The sequence below is a fragment of the Argopecten irradians genome, chromosome 15 (assembly GCF_041381155.1).
Source record: "Argopecten irradians isolate NY chromosome 15, Ai_NY, whole genome shotgun sequence".
NCBI classification, from domain to species: Eukaryota; Metazoa; Mollusca; class Bivalvia; order Pectinida; family Pectinidae; genus Argopecten; species Argopecten irradians.
In genome coordinates this window covers 13,427,157-13,444,744 of record NC_091148.1, presented here as the reverse complement: position 1 = coordinate 13,444,744, position 17,588 = coordinate 13,427,157, and the positions used below count along the sequence as shown (strand labels likewise).

Genomic DNA, 17,588 nt, shown 5'->3' with positions numbered 1-17,588 from the left:
TTTTGACCTCGTTTATAGTGCCGTTTAAGGCCAGGGGGTAAGCCCTATCATTTGTACAATTTCAAATCCCAAACCTATAAGGATGCTACCCTTGCATTATAAGTGCTCTTCCATTCTTAGTTGCAGAGAAGAAGTCGTTCATATGGAAATAGCTAAATTGACCCCTTTTGACCCCACCCTTCAGGCCCCCGGGGGGTCAGCCCCATCATTTGCAAAATTTTGAATCCAAACCCTATAAGGATGTAACCATTGCATTATGGGTGCTATACCATGCTTAGTTTCAGAGAAGAAGTCGTTTATATGGAAATAGCCAAATTGACCCCTTTTGACCCCGCCCCTCAGGCCCCCGGGGGGTCAGCCCCACCATTTGCACAATTTGGAATCCCCACCCTATAAGGATGCTACCATTGCATAATGGGTGCTATGCCATGCTTAGTTGCAGAGAAGAAGTCATTTATATGGAAATAGCCAAATTGACCGCTTTTGACCCCGCCCCTCAGACCCCCGGGGGGTCAGCCCTATCATTTGCGCAATTTTGAATTCCCACCCTATAAGGATGCTACCATTGCATAATGGGTGCTATACCATGCTTAGTTTCAGAGAAGAAGTCGTTTATATGGAAATAGCCAAATTGGCCCCTTTTGACCCCGCCCCTCAGGCCCCCGGGGGGTCAGCCCCATCGTTTGTACAATTTTGAATCCCCACCCTATAAGGATGCTACAATTGCATCATGAGTGCTATCCCATGCTTGATTTCAGAGAATAAGTCGTTTATATGGAAATAGCCAAATTGACCCCATTTGACCCCGCCCCTCAGGCCCCCGGGGGGTCAGCCTCATCATTTGTACAATTTTGAATCCCCACCCTATAAGGATGCTACCATTGCATTATGGGTGCTATCCCATGCTTGGTTTCAGAGAAGAAGTCGTTTATATGGAAATAGCCAAATTGACCCCTTTTGGCCCCGCCCCTCAGGCTCCCGGGGGGTCAGCCCCATCATTTGTACAATTTTCAGTTAGTAGCCCATAAGGATGCTACCAGTCAAATTTTGTTGAAATCTGACCAGCGGATATGGAGAAGAAGTTGATTGTTGACGGACGCCGGACGACGGACGACGGACGCCGGACGCCGGACGCTGCGGTATCCCATAAGCTCACCTCGGTCCTTTGGACCAGGTGAGCTAACAACTGTTTGTGTGCTTGTTATTTTTGTCATTTAATTCAAGTTAATTCACCGGTTATTTAATTTAATTATCAATAACTACAAATTGTGGACAGTGCTGATATTTAATTGGAGGTTATTTTCAACAAAAGACGCCAATATATGTTTCCATGAACACTTCATATCGGCATGGTCAACACGTTTTAGTGTTCATACGGCTTGTCATTTTTTACATGAATCGGCAAAAATATGCGTCATTGATGCAGATTGTTTCTGCAGTCGTGGATTCTAACTCAATACATGTCCGTGTGACTCTTGCAAAAATGTGCGTTTCCCTTTCAGACTTACTTTTGACCTTTATTTCTTCTCTGGGAGGGGGTCTTATTTGCGGTGAAATACGATATTTGGGTTTTGTTAGTTTAACGTCCTATCAACAGCTAGGGTCATGTAAGGACGTGCCAGATTTGTTGGTGGAGGAAAACTGCAGTGCCCGGATAAAAAAACAACAACCAGAGGTCAGTATCTGGCAACTGCCTGACATGGGATTCAAACTCACGTCCTAAAGGTAGAGGGCTTGTGGTAATATGTTGGGACATCTTATAACCACTCGCCCACCGCGGCACCAATTTGAATTCAAAGTCTGAAAACTATTTCCCATGCTTCTGAAATCAGCTACATATAAACCTACATTTAATGTGTATTATTCAACCAGGAGCGACAGTAATGATATTTAATGCTTGAATCCCAGTTCCACCTACATCCAAATGAACAGGTAAATAAGAAATTATTATTAAATCGTAACCATAAGCGAAACCGTACTGAAAATCTCCACGCAGTTACCAAACGATAAACAGCTCTGCAGAAAGTTCTAGAAAGGAAGACATCTATTGATTTTTGGGTATATTAATTTTGTCTTTCAGATGGCATTTTGTTTGTGACTTCCTGTTTTCTTAAGGCTATGTAGCATTAATATCTCACCTCATCATAAAATTTCTGTTTCTATAAGAGGTATCTAAAAAAAATTCTTTTTGTGTTGGAAATGGAATAAACGTAAATCTTACAGGTTCTGAAAATGGCAGCAGTAAAATTTATTAGACAAAATGAAATTGTTTTAAAAACAATTGCATTGATATTACAGTATAACTTGTCTAAACCAGATGTGAACAGGACCAGTCTATTTGTTCGGTTTATACAGGTGTCCTGTTTATAGAGGATATAACCTTATCACAATATGTTCACATGGAAATCATCAAAAGAATTTTTTTTATAACAGCACAAATATTTATTCTCACATATGTACATGGTAGAACACAGAATTACATCCTACGTTTGCTTGGTTTCTGAGGTGTACATGTACGATCCATTTCTCCCGGTCTGCTACATTCAAATGAACTCTCAGAAGTTATGTGTATGTTTTATTGTTAGAATTGACCGTGAAAAGTATTCACAAATACAATGTGCATGTAACAAAACCGTCGAATGAAAAATGAAAAAGTGTCACTATCTAGCCCTTAGTATACCGGTACAGGTAAATCCCCTTAGGTGCCTCATGATCAGTCCCATGTTGTGAAAACATTGCTGCCGGTTTGCCCAAGTTAATTTTACAAAGAAAGGTAAAGTAACATTACCTAGACAGTTCCGGTTTCCAGAGTAGACAGGTTCCGGATTATGCAGGTTTTGGGTACTATAGTTTATTAAGAAATTTGCCGGGACCAAACAAATTAATTGGTATAGACAAGTTTCCGGTTTATAGAGGGTTAGGTTTAGAGAAGTTATATTGTACTTTTAAAAATTCTCCAATCGAGATAAACTCACTCACCCCTTATAATTCATAATGAACTGTTCCAACCACTGAATTAGAAGAGCTTAAATGTGTCTTCAGGGGTGATTGTGTTGAGGAAGGCGCTTTAAATTTGTAACAGTACCTAGATTTCCTCTAAGGGAACAATGATTTTCACCCTGGAACTCTTGACTTTGCCCCTGTGCCTCTCATTAAAACCTAGCAATATGCCTTACAGTATACTAATAGGGTGAAAAAAAAAAACAGAATATGTTTGTTTAGGGTTAACTGACCAACCCTAATCTTTTACCCCTGACCCTATTTTTTTTTATTTTTTCCAAAAAAAAAAAAATTAACAATCGGGATTCCGGTTCCGGCCATTACTCTAGATCTAGAGTGAAAGACACTAAAAAAAAAAAAAAAAAACACACCGAGTGACCTTTTTTTTGGCCAATGAAACCCTAAACAGACAATTTTTTTTTTACCTAATGAAACAGATAGTCTTTATAGCGTTGTAAAGTTACATTATTAATTTTTTGCAGTTTCTTCTACAGAGTGTATTCATGGAGGTTAAATTTTGCAATTCACGAATTCTAATAATTCTTTGAGTTATCAGTAACAGTGAATTATGCAATGTTAAAAAGCGCAATTTATGGAAATAACGAATCAGAATTTTCTGTTGATTTTTTATTCATATATTCATACTCTAGCTTTGTCCCAAACCCCCATTTTAGAAGAAAGAAATTTTATTTCTGTAAGAGATATTCTGTTTTTGGTCAACTAATTATATTGGAAGCTGGTCCAAATTACTTGTAAATAAAGAGCGATAGCACTAAGCTTATATGAGTGTTTTATTCATATGAGATTTTATGAAACAAGTCTAAGAAGTTTTTATTTTTACGATCCTTGGCTGGAAGTTGTAGCTATAAATGCTACAATAAGCTAAGAGTTGAGCTAGTCAGTCCTAGCATAGTAGTGGTCCGTCCAGGATAGTAGTGGTCAGTCCAGGATAGTACTGGTCAGTCCAGGATAACCTGATCCTGATGACCAAATCATAATTTAAGCTCTTGTATTCACAGGACATTGATTACTAAATCGTGTTGCTGACCTTTTGTACAATCAATAAAAGGGAATATTTTTTCCTCCGTTTCTTTCTTTTTTTCCGTGCTTTGTCCTAACTATAATACGTCTAGGAATTTTAAATCCAATTATTCAAACTCAAGTTGACAACACAGATAAAGTCACCATTATAAATGGACAATGACAATTTCCATGTCACTTCGAACATAGAAAATAATCGCTTAGAACGTTGAAAATAATCGGGAAAGTCCTCGTCATCTTAGCCTACGCATGTAATTATGAGACGATATTCTGAAGGAGCTTGGGAAATCTTATACAGAGCCATATCCCCTTTACAACGAGCCTGGCTGACACAATGCCAGTTAGAGTTACCAGAGCCTCCGGTCAGTCAAGCACAATGCGGTCAGCGCATCATTGGTCACTTTGTAATCAACAACTGCCTCCCAGTAAACAGGGAGGTTATTTATAAAAAGGTCAGGTCATCCTGAAAAGGACCTTCTGACCGGTGGCCGAGCATTAAAAACTAACTTATTACTAACACAGTCTGCAGCTGTTTTGTCCATTCAACTTTACCAGCCAAGCCTGAAGTGATGAATTTTTGTGTGACCATGCCCATTACACAAAGTACAGAACCCTCGAAATGTGTAATAGAATATCCAATGGTGTTGATAGATTATGCTGGGTGATGGAATGTGGGAGAATGGCTTGGGAACACTGGAAAGGGATGGAAATTAGTAAATGGAAATAAAAGGTGTACTGGGTATATATAGGGCTAGCTTTGGTATTTGGAAAGGAATGATAGGGCTATGAGGGGTAGGGGCTCCCTTGGTAAGGGGATTGGATAATAATAGAGTTAGCTTTAACATGAGAAAATAGAGTAAAAGGGCTATGTGGGGTTACAAATAGAGGAATGGGTAATATAGGGTAAGCTTTTATATGTAGAAAAGGAGGGGATTTGTTGGGTAAGGTTTGAGGGTAAGCTTAGAGGTTCCTGGGTAATGTAGGGTTAGCTTTTATATGTAGAAAGGGAGGGGGCTTTATGGGGAAGGGCTCGTGATAAGCTTATAGGGGACTGAGTATACAGAGTTAGCATTTATATGTAGAAGGGAGAGGGGTTTTGTGGGGAAGGGCTCGTGATAAGCTTATAGGGGACTGAGTATACAGAGTTAGCTTTTATATGTAGAAGGGAGAGGGGTTTTGTGGGGAAGGGCTCGTGATAAGCTTATAGGGGACTGAGTATACAGAGTTAGCATTTATATGTAGAAGGGAGAGGGGTTTTGTGGGGAAGGGCTCGTGATAAGCTTATAGGGGACTGAGTATACAGAGTTAGCATTTATATGTAGAAGGGAGAGGGGCTTTATGTGGGAAGGGCTCGTGATAAGCTTATAGGGGACTGAGTATACAGAGTTAGCATTTATATGTAGAAGGGAGAGGGGTTTTGTGGGGAAGGGCTCGTGATAAGCTTATAGGGGACTGAGTATACAGAGTTAGCATTTATATGTAGAAGGGAGAGGGGTTTTGTGGGGAAGGGCTCGTGATAAGCTTATAGGGGACTGAGTATACAGAGTTAGCTTTTATATGTAGAAGGGAGAGGGGTTTTGTGAGGAAGGGCTCGTGATAAGCTTATAGGGGACTGAGTATACAAAGTTAGCATTTATATGTAGAAGGGAGAGGGGTTTTGTGGGGAAGGGCTCGTGATAAGCTTATAGGGGACTGAGTATACAGAGTTAGCTTTTATATGTAGAAGGGAGAGGGGTTTTGTGAGGAAGGGCTCGTGATAAGCTTATAGGGGACTGAGTATACAAAGTTAGCATTTATATGTAGAAGGGAGAGGGGTTTTGTGGAGTAGGGCTCGTGATAAGCTTATAGGGGACTGGGTATACAGAGTTAGCTTTAATATGTAGAAGGGAGGGGGGCTTTATGGGGTAGGGCTCGTGATAAGCTTTAAGGGGACTGGGTATAGGGTTAGCTATATGTAGAAGGGAGAGGGGCTTTGTGGGGTAGGCTTATGATTAGCTTATGGGGACTAATATACAGAGTTAGCTTTTCTATGTAAAAAGGGAGGGGTTTTGTGGGGTAGGACTCATGATTAAGCTTATAGGGGAATGGGTATACAGAGTTAGCTTTTATATGTAAAAGGGAGAGGAGCTTTGTGGGGTAGAGCTCGTGATAAGCCTATAGGGGACTGGGTATACAGGTTAGCTTTTCTATGTAAAAGGGAGAGGGGCTTTGTGGGGTAGGGCTCGTGATAAGCTTATAGGCGACTGGGTATACAGAGTTAGCTTTTCTATGTAAAAGGGAGAGGGGCTTTGTGGGGTAGGGCTCCTGATAAGCTTATAGGGGAATGGGTATACAGAGTAAGCTTTTCTATGTAAAAGGGAGAGGGGCTTTGTGGGGTAGGGCTCTTGATAAGCTTATAGGGGACTGTGTATACAGGGTTAGCATAAAAAGGGAGGGGGGCTTTATTGGGTAGGGCTCGTGATAAGCTTATAGGGGACTGCATTGGTATACAGGGTTAGCTTTTCTATGTAGAAGGGAGAGGGCTTTGTGGGGTAGGGCTCATGATAAGCTTATAGGGGACTGTGTATACAGGGTTAGCTTTTCTATGTAGAAGGGAGGGGGCTCTGTGGAGTAGAGCTCGTGATAAGCTTCTAGGGGACTGGGTATACAGAGTTAGCTTTTTTATGAAAAGGGAGAGGGGCATTGTGGGTTAGGGCTCGCAGTAAGCTTATTGGGAACTGTGTATACTTGGTTAGCTTTAATATGTAGAAGGTAGAGGGATTTTGTGGGGTAGGGCTCGTGATAAGCTTATAGGGGACTGTGTATACAAAGTCAGCTTTTCTATGTAAAAGGGAGGGGGGCTTTGTGGGGTAGGGCTCGCAGTAAGCTTATAAGGGACTGCATTGGTATACAGGGTTAGCTTTTATATGTAGAAGGGAGAGGGGCTTTGTGGGGTAGGGCTCGTGATAAGCTTATAGGGGACTGGGTATACAGAGTTAACTTTTCTATATGAAAAAGGGAGGGGGGCTTTGTGGGGTAGGGCTCATGATAAGCTTATAGGGGACTGGGTATACAGAGTTAGCTTTTATATGTAAAAAGGGAGGGATTTTGTGGGGTAGGGCTTGTGATAAGCTTATATGGGACTGGGTATACAGGGTTATCTTTTCTATGTAGAAGGGAGAGGGGCTTAGTGGGGTAGGGCTTGTGATAAGCTTATAGGGGACTGGGTATACAGAGTTAGCTTTTATATGTAGAAGGGAGAGGGGCTTTGTGGGGTAGGGCTCGTGATAAGCTTATAGGGGTGAAGGTTAGATTACTGGGTCAAATATGGTAATAAGGCCAAAAGAAAGTTTGTTTAGGGTCACATTGGCAAAAAAAAATAAGGTCAGTAGGTCGGGATTTTCTTTTTTAGTGTCTTTCACTCTAAAGTAATGGCCAGAACCGGAGTCTGCGATCGAAATCATGACTTTTAATTTCTTTTGTAGAAAAGTGGAGAAAAAAAATTAGGGTCTAGGGTGAAAAATTATGGTCAGTCATATAACTGTAAACAGACATTTTTTTTTGGCCTAATCAGTCTGCATAAATGCGTAAACACATGCACTGTACACTACTAATTTAGCTAATCTAGCTATTTCACCATCCTTAAAAATTAAGGCCATTTATATCAGTTTTACTGCTACCTTCAGGACTTATATCCTGACGAAATCAAGGTCTGGAAAATTAGAAAATGATTTACGTCACTTGTTGAAAAGGCTTCAAGACAAGATTTGAAGCTATCAATAAAATGATGTTTTTAAAACATTTTATAGCATATCATGATATCAATCACCCTATGGCCAACATAACAGTTTCTATCAATGACAAAATAAGGAATAATAAAGATTTTAATTGTTGTCATTAACAAAATGAAGAAAAATATCTTGTCAATCTATATCTCCTATATAGAGAGATGTGTCATAGCAGATTGGGTTACAAAACAATATCGTTATTTTAGTTCAGGTGGATGGAGATATTACACAAAAATCTGAGTGTACTCAAAATAAACCGCGAAGATAATCACTTCAATACTCGAAATTCATTTTGGGACTCTTTTGTCTATGAAATCATTACGCTGTCATTAAATGAAATCATTACACCGTCTGAAAAGGGAAATAATCACACCCCGGACCCTTCCTGGTCCTAATTCAGCCCCTCAGGTTACAAATCAGGAGTAGATAGAGCTGCTTTTCTATACAACCAGCTACACAAGAAGAAAATCAATTGTAGTCTCTGTGAGCATATGATAAACATGGGGACTAAATTACAACCAGGGGACATAACTCTGAGTATTGTGATCAAACTGCTCATGTGGTTAAATAAATCTTCATATTGTGCAAGTCTGAAAGAAAATACCATTTCTCTATAATATATCTTTTTTTTTTATATATTTTGTAGAATTTATTACAAAAACATGTTTGTGTTGGTTGTTATAATTAATGTACCTGAAAAATGGAAAGTACGATCAATATATTAAAATCAAATATCTTGTCAAGTATAATGTCAGAGTAATCGAGTGTATTCAAAGCTGAATTTGGATTCTATCATGGTCAGCATGAAGTTTGGAAGGACCATGCAGCAAATAGTTTTAAGTTTAAGAAAACTTAGGTTCAATTTAACTCATTTACCCCTGAAATCTCATAATGGACTGGTCTAATCTTTGATTCAGAAGAGTCTAAATGTGTCTACAGGGGTGATTGAGTTATTCATGAAAATTCCACTTACGTTGATACTGATTTGGTGTCCGGAGCCTGGGATTTATCTGGTGAATCAGACATCACGTCTCACAGAACACTGTTCCAGTCCATCTCCATCGTCATCTTCAGAATCCTCCGCATCTCATCAGACCTGAAAACATCAATTAACACAGACTCACGAATGACAGAAGATATAAAACAATTAGCACTTCTTTACCTATTAGTACCTATCAAATCTGGAGAGTTGACTATACCGTAAACTTGTGATGTTATGATTAATCGAATTTGTCGAGTTTCGTTGGTTTGAGGTGTGTGATCAATTAATCGAGTAAGAAATCTGTATTCCAGTTTGTCGGAATTTTCCATCACCGTGATAAACCAAAGTATCAAGTTAGCTGATAAGTAAAACATACAAAAAAAATCATAGCCAACTTGTTAAAATCATTCCATTGTGTGTGGTTGTCACTCACATCATTTCAAATTTTAAGCATCTTAGACAAATTGAAGAGCGCATAAGCACTACTTAGTAATGTAAACCTTCAGATGAGCATGATTTTTGAGGAAAATAAGTGACATCAAAACATGACAGCTAAGGGAGGCCTCACGATCGTAAGCCTTTGAAGGAAACTTTTATATGAATATTTTAATTGATCATTAATTGGTTAAACCAAAGGGCCTGTATCGCTCACCTGTTTTTTTGGGTTTTTTTTTGTGTAATTCTGTAATTTGAATTTGTTTTATTTTGAATCCCAATCATATAATGATGCTATAGATGCCATTCGAATATGCTATTCAATACATAGTTTCAGAGAGGAAGTAATTAATATGAAAATAGTAGCCTAATTAATCTTTTTGGCCCCGGGCCTAAGGCCCCAGGGGGTCAGGCATATCATTTTGAATCCCCACCCTATAAGGATGCTACCATTGCATTATGAGTGCTCTCCCATGCTTAGTTGCAGAGAAGGAGTCATTTATAAATATGGAAATAGCCAAATTGACCCCTTCTGACTCGACCCTGCCCCTCAGGCCCCGGGAGTCAGCACCATTATTTGTACAATTTTGTAACCCCACTCTATAAGGATGCTACCATTGCACATATGAGTGCTATCCCATGCTCAGTTTCAGAGAAGAAGACGTTATATGGAAATAACCAAATTCACTCCTTTTGACCCTGCCCCTGGTTAGAGCCAAAATTTATTGCTATTTATTTATAGTAGCGATTTAAAGGAAATGCTGACAGACGGACGGATGACGGACGCCGCGCCATGACATAAGCTCACCGGCCCTTTGGGCATGTAAGCTAATAAAATTTATGATCGACCATGAAATTTCAACTCATTCCCAACAATACTGTAATTGTAATTATTTCAGTGGTAGTTTTATTTTAGCCATTTTCATGCTGTCTTTGAAGTGCTAATTTATGTATAGCTGCAATATTGTAGCACAAAAGACTTTTAGACAGAAAATGGTGTCGTCTTTTGAGCTACAATTGGTGCCTTTTACTACAAATGAAACGAAGTAATGGTAATGCAAACCATTATCACAACGTTTGCAAGCATCATATTGTAGTTGTTTTATATCGCTTACCTACTAGGCAATAAAACTGCACCATATGAAATATCAAATTCTCAGCGAAACATTATTTTTTTTACACATATATATATATATATGATGGCCTTTCTAAAGAGAATTTATACCGCAAGTCTACAAATTATGAATTTGACACCTTGTAAGCAGTACAGTAGATATTAGAATGGTAGTTATGTTTGTTTTGGACAAAAATATTATGCAAAAGCTTGTATAGACCCATAAAATAATTGGAAACCCACAAAAAAATATTGAAAATTGTGCCCGAGTGATTTTTGAAGGCAGCCATGTAATAGAGACCAATTTGATCCGGCCAAATTTGTATCCATGGCTTAAAAATTGTAACAGTACAAATTGACAAATTGAGAGAATTTATATCAGAGCTAAAAATCATAATTTACATTTTTTCGCATTTGTGATAAAATATGACAGCACTAAACGTTTGCAGTATATAACTTGTTAACCATCCCTTAATTTGTCTTAATTTATCACAATTAAAACCTGTATAATCCGGAAACCTAGTGGCTCTACCAGCCAAATCCATGAATGCTCGTTCTCGAGTGGTATCTAGTTTATATTATTATACTGGAATTTATCATTGTTTTATTTAAGTGTTCACCATGATTAAGCAAAACTTAATTTGTTGTAAAAAACAAGGTATATGCATTTTATATTATTTTGATGAAATTAAAGGTTGATTTTTGTGGGCGCCAAGATCCCTCTGGGATGTCTTGTTGCATGCTTTGACCTGTTCTTTCTGATGATATAGTCAGATTTTTGAATATTAAAGCAATGGACTTGCTAAAATGGCCTTAAATGGGGGTTCTAATCGGAAGTCTCCCTCCAAAATAGGGAGGGTTGGCAAGAATGAGACTGGTTTGCCCATTGTCAGTATTATATGAGTAAGTGAGGTGTGCTGTTCGTTGTCTCTGGCGGTATGCTTCAGTGAGGCAGCACTAGGATTGCAAAAACCCACAAAACAAACACATACCACAGCCTCCCAAGCAAATGATGCTGTACTCAATTTTGGATGGTGAGTTTGAGGTCTGTATTACAATATTGTCTTCATTAGTCACTTGTGATTCTAATATGTGTATTTATGTATTTTGATTCATAAACAACATTTTACCAAAATCCATATATATTGGAAATAAACATTTCTCAAGACAATTCGTCCCAAAATAAATGGCATGATTGCTTTACTTGAGCAGATACTTAGAGGTCAACATTCTCGAAAAATATAATCTTGCCTGTATTTCTGTTAATTGAACGAACAACCTGTTTGATAATATATCACTCTTATATTGGTTAAGCATAGACGCTAACGCTTTTATCCGTGGACCGAATTATTTCACTGCAGTACCGAAACGTCTTGTCACTGTAACCGTAACGTCCTGCCATTTCGGGTTGCAAAAAAGGCTTCAATAATAAATTCGATTATTTTTTTTATTGTTAGCGGTTTTTCGACAGATATACATCAACAATAGGCAGAAATGTTGTTAATCGTTAAATACGTTATGTCTTTGTCAAGAAAATCTCTTTTTCGTTAACATTTGTTCGATTTATCGGGAATATGCAGCATTTGCAATGATCGATACATTTGAAGATGCTTACCGTGACATTTTTTTCAGGTTAATTTGCATGACAGGCAGTGCAATAGATAGTATTCATTCCACTCTTGATAAATATCCCTGTCATTAAGGCTTGGAAAGTGACGACGGGCTTGAAAAGTACCTATCGATCATACGACATCCATAGGATCTCGATTCTCAATGTGGTCGCCATGTTGTATATGAGCGGTAAGCGGCCGTAATTATGCATTTTTGAGAAAACCAGAGCGATAGAATTGATTCGATATGTATGAAACAATCTATTAGTGTACATGCATTCAAAAAATATGAATGAACGAAAAATTGTTTTATGACCATACACCAGGAAATTTGTATGCGATGCATATGTGACATTGTTTTTATTATCGTTTCATTTATACAGATTCGGGGCCGACAATTTTTATAACCGGAAGTAGGCCTACGTCACTTACTAATATTTTGTAAAACATGGCTGCCAAATGTTTGGAATCTCCTAGCACACAAGTCAGACCGCTCTACAGATGGTAAGAACGTCGATTCTTATATCAACATCAGCGATGTTCAACAATCCAAACTACTGTTAATTTTCAGGAATACAACAAATATATTGGCTTGATATTGTTCCAAATAAGTTTATTTTTTGTCATTTCTCTGATAAAAAATGAAGACAAGTGCCCACTTAATCAACTGTTTATCTTAATGACTGTGGACAGAAAGTAAACGCAGTCTTATTTAAACGATGTATAGGTCTGTTTCTGATATGAAGTGTCGACCAAAATCACAAAAGTAGATTTTCTATGTTTGACAAATCTGAGTAAATAGTGTGAAAGAAAACGATGTAAGAGCGGTTGTGCTTTTTGTATGTTTAAGAGACAGAATTGCCACCAATGTCTTTTGAGAATCAAAAAGCTGCAAACGTCTTGCCTTGCTGTGCATGTGAAGGGAAGTTTTAATTTATAGTTATGTAACGGGGCTGAGTTTTTAGGTCACCTGAGACGAAGTCTCAAGTGACCTATTCTAATCGCCTTTTGTCCTGCGTCGTCCGTCGTGCGTCGTATGTCCGTAAACAATTTACATTTTCGACTTCTTCTCCAAAACTGCTAAAGCAATTTCAATGAAATTTTGCACAAACCTTCTAAGGCATAAGGCCAATCAAAATTGTGAATTATATGGTCCCCACCCCCCAGGGAGCTGTGGGAGGGGCCAAAAGGTGTAACATTGAGTAAAATTTCAAAAATCTTCTTCTCTACTCACAGATGTGGTAGAATCAAATACTCTTCATAGATAGAAAGGTCTTAAGGTCCTTTACAAAAATTGTGAGTTATATGACCCTGGGGTCTCTAATTTCCCCCTGGGGAGGGGGTTAAGTTTACTATAGTTTATATTGGGAAAACACATTTTTGCGCATTATTTGGTCATTTGTAATAGGAAATGAGTCAAATGTTGTCAGAATTATCAGTATGAGATGGCCAATTAATCCTATTAACAAATTTTCTATGACTGACCCCCAGGGGCCTTAGGGGTGGGGTCAAAAGGGGTCAAATAGGCTAAAACTTCAAAAATATTCTTCTGAAGTTCTCGAAATGGTAGAATCAAATACTTTTCATAAATAGAAAGGTCTTAAGGTCCTTTACAAAGATTGTGAATTATATGACCCTGGGGTCTCACGTTTCTCCCTGGGGAGGGGGTCAAGTTTACTATAGTTTATATAGGGAAAACACATTTATGAGCATGTTTTGCTCAATTTTCATTGGAAATGAGTCAAACTTGGTTAGAATTATTAGCCTGAGATAGTATTTTAATATCATATCCATATTGGTCCAGGCCGGCCCCCTGGGGGCAGTGGGGCGGGGCCAATAAAGGTCAAATAGGCTAAAACTTCAAAAATATTCTTTTAAAATTCTCGAAATGGTATAAACAAATACACTTTATAAATGAAAAGGCCTTAAAGTTTGTTTATAAAAATTGTAATATGACCCTGGGGTCTCACGTTTCCCCCTGGGGAGGGGGTCAAGTTTACTATAGTTTATATAGGGAAAACACATTTATGAGCATGTTTTGCTCAATTTTCATTGGAAATGAGTCAAACTTGGTTAGAATTATTAGCCTGAGATAGCATTTAAATATCATATCCATATTGGTCCTGGCCGACCCCATGGGGGCAGAGGGGCGGGGCTAAAAAAGGGTCAAATAGGCTAAAACTTCTAAAATTCTGGATATAGTAGAATCAAATAATTATAGATGGAAAGGTCTTAAGATGTTTTATAAAAATTGTGAATTATATGACCTTGGGGTCTCACTTTACCCCCTGGGGAGGGGTCAAGTTTACTTTAGTTTATATAGGAAAAACATATTTGTGAACATTATTTGCCCAATTTTCGTAGGAAATGAGTCATACTTGATTAGAATTATTCGCCTAAGATATAGCATTTTAACATCCATATCCGTCCTCAATGACCCCCTGGGGGACCAGAGGGGCAGGACCAAACAGGGTCAAAATGATTAGAATTTCAAAAAATACCTCTAAATTCACAGGTTTTATGGAAGCAAATACTCTTCATAGTCTAAAAAGTCAAATTTATAAATCACTGACCAACTTCAAGGCCCAGCATATAGTGTTAATATGTCTTTAATTTGTTTCATTATGTATTCTAACTCAGGTGACCGTTAAGGCCCATGGGCCTCTTGTTTATATAAATAGTGAGCAGCCAGCCTGACTCGAACGTCACAACCCCAAACTTACTAGTCCGCTGCTCAACAGGCTGAGCTTTAAAGGAAATTCTGCTTAACACGAAGCTTGAAGGCAACCATATCACTATTTACAATCAAAACCTGCCACACTACTCCCCACTTTCAAATGTGTTTGCCCCCGAACACAAACCAACTAAAGTTCTCTTTCCATGAAAGCATATAGCTAACAATACTTCGGTAAACGACCCCATTCCCAATGCCAAACACCCCCCCCCCCCTATTTTTTTCCCAATTACAATGAATAAAAAAATTCCTAAATCAAATCGCTGAAAACCAAATAAAACGGGGAAATCTCTCTTCTCATTGTTTAACCTAAAACAAACTACTCGCAAACTGTTGTGATGGTTGTCACCTTTGACAAAATGACACAGTTTACTGTTTTACAATATCTAATCACTAATAATACCATCTTCAGTAATGGGTTACTTTTTCCTAAAATTGCTCTTTTTGCGATTAAAATTCCCAATTTGTTACAAAAACTTTTTTCCCAAAATACCCTGGAAAATCACTGGTCAACAACATACATGTTGTCAACTTATATTGGTTATCAGCTAGATCAATGCAATCAAAACTTGAATCAAAACTCAATATATGTATACATATAAAATGTAATTTACTATCTACATACCATGGTCCCACCCTGCTCTCTCCTTCCCAAAGGGCCGCAAACTAAGACAATTATCTATTATATATGTTAAAAATTCCTTTTATGCTACATTCTAATTACAAAATCTTTTTTATTTTATTGGTAAGACTGCATTGATTCATAATATACTTGAATATATTATACATCTTGAGCAGGATTGGTGACTAGGTAGATCAATGGATGTAAAAAATATGACAACCAATGCTTAAATACAGTATAACCCCTCTAACACGAACCCACATTCCTCGAATACCCCCCATTTGTCGAACTGATCGCCTGATCCCGACCGTGCCCCTGTAAGGCTATATATTTCAAGTAATAAGACCCCGGGTAAGCTCGAACAGCTATTTGTCGAATATCCCTTTTTCTTCAAATGGAAATGTATATCTGTTTCATCAAATAAATAGTATTAAACCATATATTCTTCAAACAGGTGTTTGGCCCTTGAGAAATTTTCAAACACTCATTTTATGTATTCCGTATCTTATCAGTTCAATATTACTATAAAAAAAACACTTTCATAAGAATTAAAAATGCTGAAAATCAGTGTAATTAAAATATCATTGACATGCATTGTTTGTCATAGTTTGTGACCAGACATTTTGATAATCAAGGATTGATCGTGACCAACCTAGGATGAATTGAATACCCTGTATTCCTCGAACTAGTGTTGGGAATCGGTTAAGATTTCATCATCAATGATCAGTTAAAATTGGTTGGTGTCAATCGATTGATTTTCCATTATTAATCGGTTTCTCTTTTGTTACATAATTTTCTTAGAAATGTTAGTTATTTTCAACGATGTCATGAATTTTATTGATATCACTTTAAGTCTTATCAAAATTTCATATTTGGACATACCCTTAACAGTTTTTTTTTAGTATAAAGAAACAACAACACTTTTTCATGTTTTCAGTTGCTTATGATGTTACCCAATAAAAGAATCATTACAAAATTCTTGACAAAAGGAAAAATATAATCTTCAAAGTCAATTTAACAACTTTGATAACGTTGACTTTTAAAATTCAATATCAGGTAAACAATATAAATGAAGGCCTATATGAAGTGAAAAGCTTCACAATATTGATGGCTGCCATTAAGGTATTATATTTTCGTACTGGCTTTATTTTGCATAGTTACTTATCCTAATTTATCATCAGATTGACTCAAGTAAATGTAACAATCTTTATTGATGGACTAATTAGGCTTATAATGTTTATTTTGTTTTCATATTTGTCTTAACAGCATAATTTGGTAAGAAGTCGTTGCTAAAGAGAAAAACGGCATAAACTCTGTACTCTCTAAGGAAAAATGAAAGTAGAATGCCCACTTCCTGTTTCAATACCGATCATCGATGTTGATATATCATAATCGATAAATCGAAATCGGTTGTCTTTTCGATTAGACATTGATTATAATAGATCATTGAGACAACACTACCTCAAACTATTGATCTGGTCCCCTGCTGTTTGAGTTATAGGGGTTTTACTGTATTCTTCAAACTATTGATCTGGTCCCCTGCTGTTTGAGTTATAGGGGTTTTACTGTATTCCTCAAACTATTGATCTGGTCCCCTGCTGTTTGAGTTATAGGGGTTTTACTGTATTCCTCAAACTATTGATCTGGTCCCCTGCTGTCTACGTTATAGGGGTTTTACTGTAATCCTCAAACTATTGATCTGGTCCCCTGCTGTCTGAGTTATAGGGGTTTTACCGTATAACTTCATTAATCCTATGTTGATTTGTTAGTCTATGTAGGAGTGGGAAGGCAGATCAATGATCAAAGTGCCATGGTGAAATAGACGATGTCCAGCCCCAGTGCCAAGCCGGACATCGGCAGTAAGGTGCTACCGGGAGACAAGACGGGACTGCCGTACGAGATCTGGAGGATTATCCTATCCTATCTATCAGAAGATGACCTTTGTCGAAGTTCCTGTGTGTGTAAAACCTGGAACGACCTCATTGTTAGCCTTGATAACACCAGGTTAGTGTACTATTATTAATTCAACTACATGTGTACATGAAATTGGTGGAAATATCCTTATACAGTGTAGAAATGCATAATCTATACTGAAACAAGATTATCTACCTTTTTCAGAGTTATGCCCCCTTGTCACAAAACAACCAAGTGGCTACTCCTTAACTACTGGAGGAATTTCAATAAAACTTGGTAGAAATGATTCTTATTCGGTAAAGATGATAGTGATTTATATTGCAACTTTAGGCCTGGGGCAGGTTTCAGGACAACGGTGGGGTCTAAATA

General features: G+C 37.8%; 2 protein-coding genes across 2 annotated transcripts in view; one reads left to right on the top strand and one right to left on the bottom strand.

The window, feature by feature from the left end:
- Positions 1-12,128, bottom strand: part of LOC138309030 (nuclear receptor coactivator 3-like) — a 153,260-nt gene extending 141,132 nt beyond the window's left edge. Inside the window, exons 1-2 of the mRNA XM_069250126.1 lie at positions 11,955-12,128; positions 8,782-8,904 (exon numbers count right to left, since the gene is read on the bottom strand). Of these exons, the coding sequence (XP_069106227.1) occupies positions 8,782-8,834 (53 nt within the window). The 5' untranslated portion in view covers positions 8,835-8,904; positions 11,955-12,128. The remainder of the gene's footprint in view (positions 1-8,781; positions 8,905-11,954) is intronic.
- A 250-nt stretch (positions 12,129-12,378) lies between these two features.
- LOC138308596 (F-box only protein 10-like) overlaps positions 12,379-17,588 on the top strand; it is a 29,401-nt gene continuing 24,191 nt past the window's right edge. The window contains exons 1-2 of the mRNA XM_069249641.1: positions 12,379-12,453; positions 17,075-17,309. Coding sequence (XP_069105742.1) covers positions 17,131-17,309 — 179 coding nt within the window. The 5' untranslated portion in view covers positions 12,379-12,453; positions 17,075-17,130. The remainder of the gene's footprint in view (positions 12,454-17,074; positions 17,310-17,588) is intronic.